Genomic DNA, 19,347 nt, shown 5'->3' on the forward strand with positions numbered 1-19,347 from the left:
TGAACAGTATAGAGCAGAAGAGGTTTCACGGCCGGCCGGACAGCTATGCACGCGGAGGTGGGGGATTCAAGGCCGCGCAAGGCCGTGAAATCTGTTCTGCTGTATACTGTTCACCCAGTACTATCCTAAATAGACCTCATGCTTAATGAGGAGAGGAGTGACTATATAAATTCTTTTAGCAAAGATAGTAAAGCGTGATTAAGATTGAGTGCATGGAAGGATTATAAAATTGTCACAGAAGAAGGAGACCGCATCTATCCATTACGTGTGGAAAAGGAGTTATGGGAACATATTCTAGCGCATTGTACAGTAACAGAGCTTCTCCGAAGAAAATATCTACCACCTTCGATGCTAGGTCGGAATAGGGGTTTGCTTGCATGTCTTGACCTCATGGGGAATAGAGAATGCGAACAAAATATTGGATTGTTCCTCTTAAAGGAGAGACAACTTAGAACATTAGCTGTTGTAGTTTATGATACGAACTGATTAAGAGATAATGCTAACTTTTGATAAGTTAGGTTAGGGTATATGGTATAATGTGTTTTTTATGTACCATTTGCATATTAATCTGTGTGTTTTATGGAGAGTGGTTGGATTTAATCATAGGTGAGGAGGGAGAAACCTACAAAGTAGGACCGGTTTCTGCAAAGCACGTACGGTCAAAAGACCCGTGCACTGGATTTAGGGGAAAATTTTGATAGTGTTGTGCATTATTTGTAAGTATAATTGCTGAATAAATCCACACCTATTAAATTGTATGAAGCTGCATGCATTGTATGACTAAGATGACGAGGATAATAATTGTTAAATTATTATTAACCACATTTTCACAGTTATCACTGACTGAGTTAAAATACTAATTTGTTGATCTGATAACTATGATAGCGACCGGCTTAGCTCGGTCGGTTAAGGCACTTGCCTGCCGATCCGGAGTTACGCTCGGGCGCGAGTTCGATTCCCGCTTGGGCTGATTACCTGGTTGGGTTTTTTTCCGAGGTTTTCCCCAACCGTAAGGCATATATGTCAGGTAATCTATGGCGAATCCTCGGCCTCATCTCGCCAAATATCATATTGCTATCACCAATTCCATCGACGCTAAATAACCTCATAGTTGATACAGCGTCGTTGAATAACCAAGTTAAAAAATAACTATTATACTGTCGCTTGTGGTAGCGGAGGTGGGGACGGGGATGCTATGATGATAATGAGACGATGATGCGTTCCCTTTCATTCAAATCTACCGATGTTTTGTGTAATGTTTTCCTCTTACCTGGACGGTCGCTTTCGGAAACCAGGCGAAGGCAACGAACAGTTTTTCCTTCCAGGTTAGATTGCCTCCTGCAGCTACGAGTACTGATGTCACAATTCGCGCCTGCACAGAACAAAATGCTGTTTATTAAAAGGGTCTTGGGGAGTGAATTGCTTGGCTGAGACTTGCGTGGGTACTTACAGCGAGGGCGACGAAGAGGGAAGCGATACCTATCCCCACGGTTACGGGGTCGAGGATGAAGAGGTTGATCTCAGTGCCGATGAGGCCAAACAACACCGGCTGGAACACGGACCACAGCACTAGGAAGTTGTCCGCCACGGCCGCCTGCAACACATCACGAGATGTGAGAGATCTTCTTCTTGTCCATAAGCCACAAAACTGGTACGATTCCTTATTACTTGATAGTAATTTGAACTACTGCACTGACAAGGGAAGGGTTTCAGCTCGAACAGGAATTCTGATTAAAAATTTGTACATAGGCTTTACTCTCAAAGGTGATGAAGACCGTAAAAGCATTCATTTGTGTAATTTACCGGTTGGTTGGTATTGGTCAATACATTTCTTTAAAAATGTACATGAGGATTCTCTATAAAATGCATGACACAGCATGGAGCAGAGCAATAAGCACAACACGCAGAAGCAACACCTGAACAATCTTCTGAACCACACTCCAGTGCTGAAAAATCAAATGCTACCTGAATTATATTTTTGAAGTCCGAGACTTGTTCAGGATTCATATAACCAGCTGATTGCCAGAAATACTGAAGCATAGGGCAGTATACTGGAGCAGACAACTGGTTATGAATAACAGAGTGCATATTCATTATAAACACTCGATTTCCAAGTTAAGTTCTGGATTCTCAGCAAGAGTCCTTATGCAATCTGTTATCCTCCGAGCATATATTTTGTATTGTCTAAGGAAATAGATATCCGGAGGTCGGAAATATTTAGTTTTTTTTTTCAGGTGGAATGATCATACATTCCATGTCTTAGCCTTGGAACGATTCATTTATTAAAGTTGTGTCCTTGTGCACATTCAATGACTCACACAACAGTGTACATTTTTGATTAGCTGCAATATTTTCAGATAGAACGTTGGTGAAAAATGTTCTTAAATAAGCTCTAAACATTTTACCACTCGCACTAGCTTCTAGGCTAGGCTAGACTTACGGGTAAGGTGTCCTAGCCTCTTAACTTGTTCAGTACTCTCCTCACCCCTCAACTTGTACAGTGCTCTAACAGACAAACCACACATTACACAAACGAATGCTTTTGGGCACTTTACAGAGATGTAAAGATGGGCCTGTATACCAATTTTGAATACGAAATTCCTGTTCGAGCCGAAACCCTTCCCTTGTGAGTTTAATAGTCCTACTAGCGAATAGAATCATTGATTTGCAAATTATATATTGGACTTACTAGCACTTAATTCTCTTTCTTGTCAGTTAATGGAATGGAATATAATAAAATAATGACAAAAAAAGAAAATAATACAAAAATTAAATAAAATGCACAATAAAAAGGGTATGATAATAAATTCAATCCAATTTAATAATGATTTGACAGACTTGTTACTAACTTAAAGCGGCTCATTTGCTGATAACTTCACTTACTTTGCCGTCGAAAGTCTTGGTCTTCCAACCGTTGGAGGCTACGAAGGCTGTAACAATCGCTCCCAGGGGCCCAGCCCCCTCGTAGTCAACAGCTTCACTCCCGAACATAAAGAACGCCCCCAAAAAAGCCAACAGTATAGTCCGGAACATGGTGACACGGGGCTGCAATAATGAAGATGTGAAAGTCACTGATATTTCGGTTTCAACTAGAAAATAAGGCGTTAAAATATTTATGACTTACATCATCCTTGTTTGGAACATATCGTAGAAATATTCCTATTCCAATGCCCCCGACCATGCCGAACAGAATCCCCAACGGTCCTCTCAAGATCAGCATCGCCAAAGTGGCTGCAATGGAAGGAAATGTGTGTGTAACATTCTAGCAACTGGTCAACGCCTAAATGTAGAGTTAGGTAAGGCGGCACGAGATAATAAACTATAATGTCTAATTATATCTATTAAATTGCCTTAAAGTAAACAAAAGACATACAGTAGAATTCCTCGTATCCGGCAACTGTGGGACAAAGCCAGTGCCGGATAATTGGAAAATACATTTATAGGTTATGTAAAGACACACTATACCGCACAAACATTTTTTTCCATGTTGAAATTTAGTAATTTTCATATAGATATTTAAAAATAAAATTTTGAAATACGTACAATGTTTATTTTTAGTACTCAATACGGTAATGTACATTCATCAGTTCATAATTATTGTAATACAATAATATATAATAGCGTAAAGAAATACTGAAAGTTTTCGTAACCTTATGACAATTTTAAATGGCGGTCATGTGAGTCATGTGACGTTAAGAACAGTGTAGCCAACGTCGAAATATAAAGACGATAAAGTAGCGCTGGGTGATTTGAGCATAAGAACATTTCGCTTGCGTTTCGCGGAATCCATTGTGCAACAACAGTGCTTAGCGGTAATAGTCAGGGTACTATCTATCACTCGAATGAAATTTTTGCGCACTGTAGGAAAAGAGGATTTCACACTTTCCTATTTAGACTCATCCAACAAACGGGCGAGTTCAAGTGGTAAATTTAAAGATATCGTCTCTGTACATTGTTTGCAAGGTCGAAGTGACAGTTTACCGATGCTACCCGATATACTCCAGGGACATAACGGTTTTTTTTGTCTATGTTTTCACTCGTGAACAACGTAAAGAATAAACACAATATGCGGCATGTGCGATCCATGAAAACCACTCACATCTTAGTCCGACTCTTCCCTTTCGCATGAATGATTATATTTTTTGCCTTGCCGGTTATTTGGGTGCCGTATACGAGAGATTTTACTGTATTTGAAGTCCTAAAAATTTTAAGTATGCTACCCATTGTTATTATATAAGAAACATATCTGCATAATATTCCAGATAATTAGATGGTCCTTGTAATGCTTACAGTGGGCAGTGAATATAAGGCTGATGACGATGCCGAAGGCTGAAATGGCGATGATGTCATCAAAACTGGCAGCAGCAATCACCAAAGTTGGAATTCCTTTAGACTTGCCATAGCCTCGGTCTTCAAGACTGAAGAGGCAGGGTATCACCACAGCCGGTGATACGGCTGCTAATACCGAACTGAAAATTACAAGCACACAAACCTATAATCCACATGAAGGTAAAAGAAATGGAGCCAAATAGGAAAGCACATGGAAATTCTTCAGATATATTTATGAGCGGATACCCATGGCAGACAAGTAGACTAGTGGTTTACAAAGTAATAAAGTACTTAAGTCCGCTCGGAAAGGTGAAGGATATACAGTAGCAAGTACAAATGTAAATAAGGAAATATACCTGGAAGGTTCACTATAATGCATTGTTATAATACGAAAATGTAATACTTACTTACAAATGGCTTTTAAGGAACCCGAAGGTTCATTGCCGCCCTCACATAAGCCCGTCATTGGTCCCTATCCTGTGCAAGATTAATCCACTCTCTATCAACATATCCTACCTCCCTCAAATCCATTTTAATATTATCCTCCCATCTATGTCTCGGCCTCCCCAAAGGTCTATTTCTCTCCGGTCTCCCAACTAACACTCTATATGCATTTCTGGATTCGCCCATATGTGCTACATGCCCTGTCCATCTTAAACGTCGGGATTTAATGTTCCTAATTATGTCAGGTGAAGAATACAATGCGTGCAGTTCTGCGTTGTGTAACTTTCTCCATTCTCCTGTAACTTCATCCCTCTTATCCCCAAAATTTTTCCGAAACACCTTATTCACAAACACCCTTAATCTCTGTTCCTCTCTGAAAGTAATAGTCCAAATTTCACAACCATACAGAATAACAGGTAATATAACTATTTTATAAATTCTTTCAGATTTTTTCACAGCAGACTAGATGACAAAAGCTTCTCAACCGAATAATAACAGGAATTTCCCATATTTATTCTGCGTTTAATTTCCTCCCGAGTGTCATTTATATTACTGTTGCTACAATATATTTTAATTTTTCCACCTCTTCGAAGGATAAATCTCCAATTTTTATATTTCCATTTCGTACAATATTCTGGTCACGAGACGAAAATGTAACATGCGACACAAGAGAAAAAAATGGAGCGGCGTTTGACATCGGAACAGTCAGCACTGCTCAGTGGCAACGACTGTGACTACAAGCTGGCAATCACTAATGGGTTAGTGACAAAGTAAGCTAACTTTGAAATGTTACATTGACTGTGTTAAACGATTTACAAAATAGTAACTCACCCGAGAAGGAAGCCCCAAACCCAAGGCAGGCCGAGCAGAAAGTGTGTCATGATGGCGATGAAGATGACCTCTGCGAGGGACGGTGCCACGGCCAGTCTGGTCACCATGCCACCCAGACGTCTCAAAGCCACGGGGTCGAGTCCCAGACCAGCTCTGATGAGGATGATCGCCAGGGACATCTGTCTGCAAATTACATCAATTTCGAAATTAAGAAAACCTACAGCAATATTTCCAAATTGTCGCATTCTTCTTCGTAGTACGTTTTCGTGATTAAAATGAAAATTGTTGGTAAGTTTGGTGGAAATAATATATTCATATAAATTTAGAATAGACTAAGTTCTTCACCTGTGATTTGCTCACTTTTGTTTCCTTTTCTTACACAAAAGAAGGCGAAATTAAGGTAACAGCTGTGAAATATTCATATTTTAAAAAAGTTAAAATTGGTTTTGGTGACATTCTCTTCCACCGGCACTTACAGTAACTTTTCAAGCCAAACGTTTTCTTTTTCAAAAACCGACACTTAGTGATTCTTTTATAAATTTCTTTTATGTATATTGATAATTTTATAACACATATACAATGAACCATCTGTAAGTACAATAAAATCTGGGAAAGGTCTATATTAATTTTAATATTAACAAAGAAATTGTGTACAGCAACAGAATTAACTGCTGGCACAACCAAATACAAAGGAAATGATAACATCTATTGAAAATGGACAGAACCTCCCAATTAAGCTATGATGTACCTATATCTGTACCCTTGAATTACTGGTAATCATGTATTCTCTACGAATTAATATTGTTCACAAATGCTCTTCATCTCCATTAAATGAATCAAGGATGGGAAAAAATTAACAACAGTAATATAAAGAAAAGGATTATTATTTCTACAGGCAAAATAGCAGCAAATCAACCGCAATTTCTTATACATCTTGATTACACAACTTTTAACACTATATCACACGGAATATGTATTATACGACTTTCTCGTGTTAAATTTTACCGTATTTGGTTAACATGTTTCAGTCTGTTATGGGCCATCTTCAGAACTGGTTGGTACTGGTCTTGGCGCCTTTTGTTTATGTTTCTAGTGGGGGTGTGTTTGTGTAGTGTAATGTGGAGTCAAAGAGTGTGTGTTCTGAAATTGAGTTGTGTGTTGAGAATTTCATTTGGATGTGTTTGTGTGTCTATATATTTCGTATTGTTCTACTGTGTTTAGTTTCTGGCTTTTTGATTGAATATGTAGAATTTTCATGTCTGTGTTTACAGTATGTCTCTGTAGGTGCGGTTAACATTTGTGATGTGTTCTGTACATGTGGAAGTGTTCTGTAGTTTTGTTACGGCTGTGATGTGTTCTTTATAACGTGTTTGAAATGATCTGTCTATCTGTCCTATGTAGAAGTTGTTGCAGATGTTGCATTTGAGATTCTATACGCCACATGGTGTGTGGTATGACATGGAAATTCTACATATTCAACCAAAAAGCCAGAAACTAAACACACTAGAACAATACGAAATAGATAGACACACAAAAGCACATCCAAATGAAATTCTCAACACACAACTCAATTTCAGAACACACACACTCTGTGACTCCACATTACACTACACAAACACATCCCCACAGGAAACACAAAAAGGCGCCAAGACCAGCACCAACCAGTTCTGAAGATGGCCCATAACAGGCTGGAACATATTAATCAGGTACGGTAAAATTTAACAAGAGAAAGACATATAATACATATTCCGCGCAATTTCTTGTTCGCCCTTACTGGAATATAACCTACAACCGGCAAATATAAGAAGAAGTGTTCAACTTACACCGAAATAATATATGAAGAGATTTCGAAACTCATTTTTTTAAGTATCAACATGATACTGTGGACAGCAATTACCCACAGTGCACTGAGATTTTAATTGTACACTACGAAACCAGTAAAACTTCCGAAGAGACATATAACGCTAGCCTACGAGTGACCACATATCTCACATATTATGTCTCTGAGTACCTGAGATCGGCCGCCACTTCCATGAAGTGTCCGCTAAGGATAATGAACTCCACATTGCGCAGCAGGATCCCCATGAGAAGCATACCCAGCAAGGGAGGCAGCCCCACGAATGAGATGAGCCAGCCCGCGAAGTGTGAAGCTACACCCAGAAATCCTATCTTGAACATCTGACCCTGCGGACCTGCCATGGTGCCAACTGTAGAGTATATGCTTCCCCACAGTGTCAGTCCCAGCACCACCAGAGTCAACAAGCGTGTCACTGCCTGATTGCTAGGACACAATGGGTGTGACGTCACAGCGTGCCAAAATCGCTCGCAGCGCTCCCCGCAGCAACAACATATCCTGTGGACATAAAGGGATGGGTGACTAAATGTGCCTAATAACAAAAAGATTGGTTAACAATTCTTTTATTCTGCACGATGAAGAGTTTTATACAATAAAAGATTACTTATTAAAATATATCAATAATTACTATAATCCTTTAATTGCGAACTTTCGTAACATATTACAAAGATAAACTACAAATGAGATACCTGACTTTTAAGCTCCTCTCCTGATCTATGTTATCAATAGCAGGCCTACCTGTTTTCTACTTGCTTAATAGATTCCACGTAAAGATTAATTTTTTTTTACCTACAGAAAATATCTTTACGTAGATTCTTCGCTCAACAGAGCATATACTGTGGAATCCCGGCCACCAAGTCACTCAATTGAGTGCACTCCTTGTATAATGGCAGTTGACTCAATATACACATGTCAACATATATGGCGAACATGGAGTAAGGCCACAAACGGAAAAGCACTAGAGGAGAGGGATTCGATCCGGCGCTGTAGATTGAACTTCGGCGTATCTCAATGATTAGAGCGCTTGGTGCGTAGAACCACTGCCATCGTGATCTAATACAGGCCGTAAGGCAGACCACGTGACTCGCTTAACAGGTGATCGCGAAAGGCGGTCTTTCAACCATATGGATTAATTGCAGTGCATGAAGAATAACATATATTTCTCTGAAATGCAGTGTAATTGCGTCAGTAAAATTTTAAACAGTGATTGTGAGACACTTGAGACACAATTTACTTGCAATTTAAGGTATAATATTATTTTTGGTGTGAAAATTACGTTGTTGCAGGCAAAGTTCGTATGTGTTATACCTGCCTTTATTTCGATTAAATATTGCGTCCTTATGTGGTTAAGTGAATTTTTGGTCTTATAAACAGTAGGCTAAATATGTGTAATAATATATACGTGAAAGTGAAACATTGACTGGCATGTGAAGTAAGTTGTGATTAGGCCTAAGTGCAGCGTTATCGATGTTACTCTTGTCTAATCCATTATTGCTAGTTTACCGTATTTGTCTTATTAAATTTAAATTATTGCGCCCTTTTTATTTGTGAACAACCTACATTATACGAGTAAATAATACGACGTTTGATAATATACACAATTTGAACTAAAAACGAGATACATATAGTATATTACGAAAAATTATACCCTATAGTTTTCATTACTGTTACAGTATCTAGAATTGTAATTAGTTGAAATAAAGCACTCATGCTTCATTACGAAATTCTTGCACATTCATTTATGCACGTTTCAACAATTTTCAGTTGCATCGCACGCATATTTTAATGTGTTGAAGTTATAGGTTATGTTTATTCTATCAGTAATATTCGCAATTATGCATTATAATTAAGCATAACGCTACGTATAACTTATAAATGCAATTTGTCTACACTTCAATTGTATTTATTCGTTTCAGACGGTACTCCAGTCTGAAGTCTGATTAGTTTAATATGTTACTAGGGCTAAACTAGCGCTGAGGTAGTTCCCTTCGTATTCATACATCTTGCATATACAAATTAGTTCGGTTCGTTCAGGATTTTAATATGCCTTGCTTATAGGATCAAATGCATCTCCACAAAAAATAAATTCAACTGTTTTCAGTTCAGAAATTACCGGAACTATACCTCAGCGCTACTAAGTAATATAACGTATGTACATATCATAGGAGGGACTGTGGTGAATTTTCTACCTATAAGTAAGGACGGTAACCGTGTTCTGAAGTTTATCCTAAAATATATTCTTCTTTATTAAATCTCAAAACAGTTTTCGTTCTCAACTTTAACCTAAAATGTTGACGCAGATAGGTTATGTTAACATAAGTAAATTCTCTTCACATAAAAATAACACAGTTTTATTTGTTATTCCTGCCACATTATGCAACACATAAATGGAACTTATGCACATATTACATTGAATAAAAATTTAATTGTATTATTTATTTGTTCCCTACTATACTGGGTTGTAATGAATTGTATTTATCTAATCTACCAGGTTAACACACAACTGTACATACACTAATTTCATAGGAGGGACTGTGGTAAATTTTGTACCTACAAGTAAGGAAGGTAGATGTGCTAAATTAAAATCACAATATAAATAATTCTTCTTTATTAAATCTCAAAATAGCTTCCATTCCAAACTTAAAATGTTGATGCAACCAGGTTATGTTAACATGTAAAACTCCGTTCACATTAAAATAACACAGTTTTGTAATTATTTCTGCAACATATTATGCAATAAGAAGTGTGAAGGGGTCTTATACACACATTACACTAAATAAAATTGAGCGCCGACACGCTATAAAGTAATATATTTCACTCAGCTCCGTATACTCAAATAGAAAAGCCCGACTCATCGAGTGACGTCACACAACCTGCATTACGGCCTGGTCTAGATCACGATGGCAGTGGTAGAACCAAGGACCCGGGTTCGATCCCCGGCGCCGGGGAGAATTTTTCTCCTCTAATAACAATTAATAGATTCCATTCAGGAATTCTCTGCTGTTGGTATAAATGATGTGATTCACACATAGTGGTTGTAAAGAATAAATTTTACAGTAACTTCCCAACGGAGACGTATGGCCACCGCTTTCAAAAACTACGTGCAAGGCACTCATAGACAGTTCTACTTTTGAAATACTTTATGAGCTCTTTAACACTTTTAGTGCCAGCTATAATTACATAGGATGTGCTAAAATGCCAAGTACAAATGCTTAAAAAATTCAAATTTTCTTTAAAAAATAGTAAAAAGTCAACCACATGACAGGCCAAATTGGCCCAGAGGGTGACGGGAATATTCCCTCCTTTACAGACAATCGCTATTTAATAGCAGTACTTTTCACAATTTTAAGTCGAAGGATGAAGCATCTCCAATGTCAGCGTCAAAAGCGCCTGTTCACAAGACACATTTTCAGAAATGTGAAAGCAAACGTTAAACTATCGTCATCTGACGTGTAATATGTCGTAGCTATTGTGAACCGAGCGCTAGGATTTAATAATTTCAGCGCTGCTATCTTTTTGTTCACAATACTACATCACTTTGATAATCTGAAGTGTGGTTTTATGTTCATTCTTTTTAATATGCAGTTTAACAGAAAATAATCAACATTTGTTCGGAAATTGACATTTTTGAAAATATCAAAGTATGTTTACGAAGAACTCTTGTTCCAATTCCCATTAAAACAAAGTAACTGTCTGAACAGACTGCCTTAATCAAATGAAGAAGTGGTAACTGCCTTAACCAAACAAAGAGAATTGTTAAAATATTTAGACATTCTTTTCATTTCTGGTGACGATTGTAATCTGCCATGTAGGCCTACTTACCATCGCTTGAGTCTGGAAGGAGGTTCCTCTGTGGATTCTACTGAGTCCTCTGTCCTCGAGGTATTTTCATATTCCAGAGAATCTGTTGGAAATCATAACATTCATTAATTATGTTGAATATAGAAAAATCTGTCATCGATGTCGGTGCGCTCTCTCTCGCTATACAAGACAAATAACTTTGAGTTCTTAAAAAAATTGTGGAAAACTGAAAAATTACAAAAGAAGATCACAGAAGATAATATAAATATATTATAAAATAAATATAATATAATTTCTCTAATACATATTTGATTTAACGTAATTTATCCTCCGGCTTGCACACCTCACCAACAACACAACCAGTTCACTGCTACACCAGCGCAGCACAGTGCATGGTCAGATCACATAAGTACATGGGCCTATATTGAAGTAGTGCACATCATTTGACAAAGAATAAAGGCATTTATTATTATTATTATTATTATTATTATTATTATTATTATTATTATATTTAATCATTTATTTAACGACGTAATATCAACTGCGCGGGTACTAGCGTCGATGTATTTTTGTACATGTTATTTTACTAACAATAAACAACTTCTTATATTTACAATGTTAAATGTTATGTTTTATTTAACGACGCTCGCAACTGCAGAGGTTATATCAGCGTCGCCGGATGTGCCGGAATTTTGTCTCGTAGGAGTTCTTTTACATGCCAGTAAATCTACTGACATGAGCCTATCGCATTTATCACACTTAAATGCCATCGACCTGGCTACGGATCGAACCCGCAACCTTGGGCATAGAAGGGCAGCGCTATACCAACTCGCCAACCAGGTCGACTATATTTAGAAAGCTCAGTCAAAGATTCGCCGTGAGATTACCAGACATTTGCCTGACAGTTTGTAATCCCTCGGCAAAACCCCCAACCAGGTAATCTGTCTGAGTAAAATATGAATCCACGTCTGAGGGCAGTCTCAAAGCACGAGTCTCGTTTGTTTACTTCTAGAATCAACTGTGGTCCGGCTTATGGTTAATTGGCATGTTTGAACTACAGTACTTCTTGAATAATCTGGTGTCATTCTCTATTGTATTGTACTTATTACTAATTGCGAATTGGAGTATATCCGGTGGCAGTATTATATAATCTAATACAAAGGATAGAATATAAATTTTTCAAAATAAACTCATTTTTGAAATAAATTGACGACTAATTCCGATTTAAATTTTAATTTGGTTGCAGTGAGAAAATATATTTTTTCTTTTGTCGCTCTAAAATATTTATTTTTCCTTTCTTTATCAAGTAGTCAACTGCGTTTCGGTAGAGAACATTTTAATGCAAACTCTCCTTGAAAAATAAACATAAAAACAAATAATTTAAGTGAGATAGTATGATTCATCTTCTCACATCCTCTCATTTTCGTGATTGACAATTTGAAAGTCAGTCTATTCAATGCAATGAATGACTCTGTCTTCTTCTTGAAAGAAGAAAAATGAAAAACCTCCAATAGTAGACTCTTTGATTTTCTGTATTCACTTCAACTAAAGTCAGGTACTCACAAATTAAAAGCAGAATTCCTTGATTATGTGGTAAGCATGATGGAAGGTATAGATCCGACGGAAGGAATGTGAATGAAACAATGCGATAAGGAAGAGCGGGCGACAGGAAAGGTCACGAGATAACTTGAATGATATTCAAGAGTACAGTCGGAAGAGAAATGACATCGATAGAAACAGTCTTGCGTTGTGATAGTTACATTACGACTTTAGTTTGTTCCATTGCATGTAAGTGTGTGTCTTGTATCGCACGGTATTATTATTTCATTCGTAAACATATGTTGCGCGTTTAATTAGCTTCGAATTTTTCTCTTGCTACGTTCTTTATTTCCACAGCGATGTCCTCATTTGTTCATCTTCTTGGAAGAGACAGTACTTCCATCGGCCCGCAAATCTCGCTCCCCTTGACGTGCCTACGTACATACGTCAAACGGACAGCAACGCCACCATTGCTTTTCGGTAATCGTTTCTTGCGCGAGCTAGAGCCGTTTTTATGATTATGCAAAAAAAAATTCAGATAAAGGGCACATATCCAATAAATATAGTTTAAATACAAATAAATAAATTGCCTTAAACAAATAAATAAAGAAATAAAATATTTACTTAATTACATAAATAAATTAAATATTCCCTGTTGTTTTAAGTGTTCGATAATATTTCTAAATTGCAAGTTTTCAATAGAGAAAAAGCAAAGTTTAAAATAAGAACCGATATCATTATGATGAACTGGAAATCTAACACTCTATAGCAGGCTTGCAGTACTGGGCGACAATTGTGGCGTTACGTCACTCATCGGAATACGTCACTCACCCCTTCCTTGCACTGCCGCGTCATTGATTTGGTAGGAGAGGGAATTTGTATTCAGCGTCTGTCTTCTGTGATTGCGTACGGGCCACATTATACGTCATTCAACGCCGGTGGGCTCTGGACGGGGAACCAAGGATTTTCCCATGCTTTCTACCCCTCTCGCGCCAGTTCTGTATCCCTGAACTACAGCGTTACCAAATCTGAATGTCTATTGTTACTTCAAAATCTCGTGAGAATGTGAGCAGATGAAAGATCCCCTCCAATTTTGAAAAGCAAACAAAAGAAGACAAAATGCAAGACAACAGAGGATAAAGAAGTATGTAATAAGGTAAAAAATCCAGGACAAATTTATTAATATAGCGCCCGTTGACTTTTATATAGGCTATGTGGAAGGAATGTTTCCATTACCATGTCAACCTAATGAGATCAGAGTCATTTATACGTATATATAAAACAAAAGAACGTTGTTGTTCCTAGGACAATATCATTTTAAATACTGATAAGATAATCAGCCGTGCTGGTACTTCAGTGCAGAAAAGTTAGCTCACTGAACTCACATGATAGAAAAAAATACAGTCACGTGTTGACCATAACGTCACGAGTTGTCACCGCTAATCCAGTGTGTATGACAAATCTGTACTTAAAGCTTTTGTCTTGTGACATTTAAAAATGCGTTTACATCACATACTTTGCTAACCATTGTTGCCAACTCCAATTTGCGAAAAGCCACTACACGCTTACAAAAACTCACCAAATATGTCATAAAACCCACCAGATTTTCGTTCCTAGAGATTTTTTTGCACTTCATTGTTAAATAATGCGCAGATAAGATATAATAGTATGAATAATTATTAAAAATTATAACAACGTACACCACTCCGTCTTAGTGCAACCCTAATTTCAAAACTGACTGAAATTCCCATCCTATTTCTAATTTTGGTTTAATGATAATACTTTGAATTCACTTCTGAATTTCACCGAGCAAGATCCTAACATTGATGGCGCGAAGTCGGTAATTCTTTTAACGGAGTTTTGTTTGATACCTCTTTGTACTGAAAGACTTTACTCCAAAAATCAGTAGTAATGCTGAAATTTTTTCTTTTCATTAAGTTCATCGTGCGCCACTATACTTAAACGTTTTTAGTAATTTTTTGGGCCGTGTTGAATTAAGAAAACCTTGATTTATTGTAGAATATAATGAAAATTTAGTCTCGTACGCCCCTAACATTTTTCAGTATTTCCATACATTCATAAAAATCTTTTCAACAGTTGCTTGATTGGAAAACAACGAAAGAAACGCGCCGTCATCGAATTACTTTCTCACTTTGTGTATTAAGACTTTCTTCTGTTTTCAGTACCAGGCATTGGGTTGTTATGCTGTTAACTGTAGAATACATTCACAGACATCTAATATTCAAGACAAGTATTTTGAAACGATAATGGCCATCGTCGAAAGAGTCATGTTTTATATGCAATGTGCCTTACAGATGTGTTTGAGAATTATTGCAAAATCACTAAAAATTTCTACTGACATTAAAATAAACTAGATATCCCACTGCCCACCGTGTAATTAATTTCAGCTATTGACAGAGTACCAAAAAAACTAGATTTAGTGGATAAACCACCGTCTTGGAAACACTTTTGCTAACATACAGACTCCATCCTGTCGCAAGGAAAAACATGGTTTCGAGTTTTATTAGCTTTAAAGAAATGTCAGCGGATCTTTGCAAATAAACCGTGACTAACAGCGTGACTATGTTTATAATGTTAAAAGCTGGAGCGTATATTCCAACGGGAATCGCAGACAGATTTCCTGCCTGACGCCTGTGTATGGTTGTAAGCGTTTCACAGAGAAACAGTCTTTTGGCTGTCTGTACTTAAATCTCTAACCATACTTTCATGATATTTAATGTCATCAAATGAGGAGGAAGGTTAAGTTAAATGGGATGTGTTAGTGTAATGCTATTTTCATTGTTGATGAAAATGAGAGATCTTCGGAAACATCTTGATACTCCGGTCTTGTTCCCACGAATATAATTTTCGTTAACACTGATGATTGAGTCTGTATTGGCGAAATGGCAAGTTCGAGCTGTAGCACTGAGTTACATAAAGTCCCGACTATCTATTCGTCAGTGATATATATTGTGTATTCTATTTACATCTATGCTAAGAAAGCTATGAATAGATTTAGGCCTATATGAACAAGATATGAATGCTAAAATAGATTACACCTTGACGCTGTGATTCAGTCGCACGTAACAAGTAGGTTCATAGCTAAAACTGAACTACAACAATAAAGTGCTGTCTTCTAAACCCACGTCACTGTTATTTCCGGCAGCCAATCACGTTGCAGTTGAGCTACATTCAAACGATCGCGTCTTTTCTTTGGCCGCTGATAACGTTATGCACTTCCACTGCTGCCACATTTAGTATAACAGCTGTTAATTAATATACTGTCCTCTTCGGCGTCAAGCGTGTTTATAAAATGTGCAACAACGCGACCAACTTAAGACGTAAACGAAGAAGAGTCTCGCCGAAAATATCAGAGATGCGGCTTTAGCACTCTCTAATTCCTGGATTCTGGCGAGACTGACAGAACCTTAACAAATGTTGCCACAGAAAGTAGAAATAATTATACATATTATAATTTATTTTTCTAATTCAACGACTTTGATGTGTTTACTAACTTCAAACGTCAAATGGGACTCTGTTTATCAGTTTACTTTTTCAGTTTATTCTACATAATACAAAGAAAATAAGATTCAAGAAAAAAATCGTACGACTTTCCTTGACGTGGGTGGTCATTTTATAGGACTACTTTTATTAAACATATGAGTACATACCGAAACTGTTATATTTCACATTAACTATCCTTAGAGTAAATTCACTCGTAGATATTGAATGCAAACAAAATAATTTCAATAGTCTAAGAGAAACTGCTGCATAGAGATAGATGGAATATCTAAAATAATTTCCGACTATCAGGGATGGCCATTTCCACGAAAATATCAAAGATTGATTTTCTGTAATATTAAAATGCTTTATCACGTAACTTCATACAATAGAAAAGTGAAATAATGACGATAGAAGTTCATTTTTTATCTGAAAAGGATAAATATAAAGTAAAAGCCTAATGATTTAAATTTCTCAATGATGTAGGTAATCGACCCACGGAAATTCCTAGTGAAAATATCATATAGCTTCATGAAGTGATCACGAATGAAAATCAGGAGAGCTGACGAAAGCGGAAAGATATTACTTTACACCAAGTAAATGCGCTTTCCAGTATCACCGGTGATTCTTAGCAGACTTTACAACGAATAATAATAATAATAATAATAATAATAATAATAATAATAATAATAATGATGATGATGATGATGATGATGATAATATTGTTTGTTGACAGAAAAATACAATGGAAAATTCTAGCACTCCCCTGAAAGAGAGTGTTCTCGAGTGCATTTCTTGTTAACTTCTAAGCCATCTACCATGCAACTTCTCCTTTCAATAAAGTCTTAAAATAACTGTATGTAGACATGAGCAAATGGTTCCGAACGACTTTGCGGAAATCAGAAATTCGATCAGATACTGTGACGACTATTTCAATCTACATTAAGATTTATTACAGTACAGAATATTTTCAATTCATATCTGCAGGTACCATTTTAAAGAGCTCTGGCGTAAGTTTTTGACTAAACTAATATTTAGGCTATATTTCAAATAAAAAATACGAATATATTAGCTTTAATGGTATGACATAATTCACAATCTGGAGGACGTAGTAATCTGACTCAAGCTGTCTAGGTTTATGCAACGGATTTTGGATTGAGTCAGAAGAACTCCTAGAATACTTACTTGTACTGTTGAGCGTTGCGACGTTGAGTACATCATACTCAGTTGGGGCAGGGTGGGAAGTGTTCTTGTTTTCCATTGGCACTGGATTTTCTATTGCCAGCCTGTGTGAGGAAATAATGCAGAATTAATTAGCATAGGACACGCAAAATCCCGTGAAGGTTACAAATGAGAATAATGGTGACAAAGGAAGATGATGTTCTTGGAGAAAACCAACTCCTCATAAATATCTTCTATTCACCACAAATTTTTCAGTACCGACGAAAGTTCGCAGTCATATCCTTAAGATGAGAAATTATAATGTTCATTGTAGGGATAGGCAAAAATAACCGGTTATTTCGATAACCGGTTAATTTTATAGTGTTAACCGGTTAAATACCGGTTATTTTTGCTTGCCGGTTTAACCTGATAACCGGTTATTTTCCTCAATAACCGAACGACCGGTTATTTTTAAAAATAAATACTGAATGAAATATATTTTAAGCTAATCTCAAATTTAACATCAGTCGAACATAATTTTTTTTATTATTCTGTACTCTATTTAATATGGCGGCCGGGTAGCTCAGTTGGTAGAGCAGCTGGCTACGGACTGAAAGGTCCGGGGTTCGATCCCAGGTGGTGACAGGATTTTTTCTCGTTCCCAAACTTTCAGAACGGCCCCGAGGTTCACACAGCCTCCTATAAAATTGAGTACCGGGTCTTTCCCGGGAGTAAAAGGCGGTCAGAGCGTGGTGCCGACCACACCACCTCATTCTAGTGCCGAGGTCATGGAAAGCATGGGGCTCTACCTCCATGTCCCCCAAATGTCTTCATGGCATGCTACGGGGATACCTTTACCTGTTACTCTATGTAATATACTCTGTACAAAAAATTTCCCGTAGGCCATTCCTAGATAGGCTTTACTTCGTCTGTCTATACATGGCAAAATGAAATTCGACTTTGATTCAATGTCAATAACTTATGCCCATCTTAATTGTCGACTTTCTATTATTGGTTTATATAATAATATTCGCGGGTATTGGAGCATTTGAAAAGGCGAGAAATTTTGGCTTCAATATATATTGGTTATACTCGTAGGAGAATAGATTGTCCGTTGAAATGTGTCTTAATCAAGATTAATATTATAAAAATTATGGATTGTTTTAAATTTTTTATTTATCTTACCTACGACACTAATGTGACTGAAATAATTAACTAAATGCAATTTCATAGCCTCTTATTATTATTATTATTATTATTATTATTATTATTATTATTATTATTATTTTATTTTTTTTTTGCATTTTGTTTAAGGACGTCATTGAAGATATTCAGCACAATGACGTTCTTTCAACTGTATTCTGGTTGGTTTACAGTTGATTGCTAATTTTTATTTGATTTCTATTGTAAATAACCTCTCATTTTGTTTTCCAGACTAATTTGCTGACTTTAAAATGTTAAAAAAATAATAACCGGGAAATAACCGGTTATTTTTGATCGGTTAATTTCCTTCAGGTTAAATTAATTTTAAAATAATCGGTTAACAGATAACCGGCTATTTTCGAATAACCTCCATTCCCTAGTTCATTGACTGTACTGTATTTAATATTATAACACTCTTCAGATCTTTATTGCAACACAGTGATTAATTAATGAAACACCCTAATCCAATATCTGATGGGCTCAGGGAATTTATTGCAAAAAAAAAAAAAATAATGAGAAAATGGTAATTGAAAATATACTGACCAAAATTGTTACAGCGGAAACTCTGTCTCTAAAAACTTAAATTGTTATTCTGATCGTAACTTACTTACTTACAAATGGCTTTTAAGAAACACGAAGGTTCATTGCCGCCCTCACATAAGCCCGCCATCGGTCCCTATCCT

At 36.7% G+C, this 19,347-nt stretch overlaps 1 protein-coding gene across 3 annotated transcripts in view; it reads right to left on the bottom strand.

The window, feature by feature from the left end:
- Positions 1–19,347, bottom strand: part of LOC138696355 (sodium/hydrogen exchanger 9B2-like) — a 92,365-nt gene that overhangs the window by 47,646 nt on the left and 25,372 nt on the right. For all 3 annotated transcript variants that reach the window (XM_069821180.1, XM_069821178.1, XM_069821179.1), the window contains exons 2-10: positions 17,486–17,586; positions 11,282–11,363; positions 7,616–7,957; positions 5,605–5,787; positions 4,291–4,469; positions 3,125–3,231; positions 2,884–3,045; positions 1,451–1,594; positions 1,271–1,372 (exon numbers count right to left, since the gene is read on the bottom strand). In XM_069821180.1, the coding sequence (XP_069677281.1) occupies positions 1,271–1,372; positions 1,451–1,594; positions 2,884–3,045; positions 3,125–3,231; positions 4,291–4,469; positions 5,605–5,787; positions 7,616–7,957; positions 11,282–11,363; positions 17,486–17,561 (1,377 nt within the window). In that variant the 5' untranslated portion in view covers positions 17,562–17,586. The remainder of the gene's footprint in view (positions 1–1,270; positions 1,373–1,450; positions 1,595–2,883; positions 3,046–3,124; positions 3,232–4,290; positions 4,470–5,604; positions 5,788–7,615; positions 7,958–11,281; positions 11,364–17,485; positions 17,587–19,347) is intronic.

Source organism: Periplaneta americana, chromosome 3 (genome assembly GCF_040183065.1).
Source record: "Periplaneta americana isolate PAMFEO1 chromosome 3, P.americana_PAMFEO1_priV1, whole genome shotgun sequence".
Lineage (NCBI taxonomy): Eukaryota > Metazoa > Arthropoda > Insecta > Blattodea > Blattidae > Periplaneta > Periplaneta americana.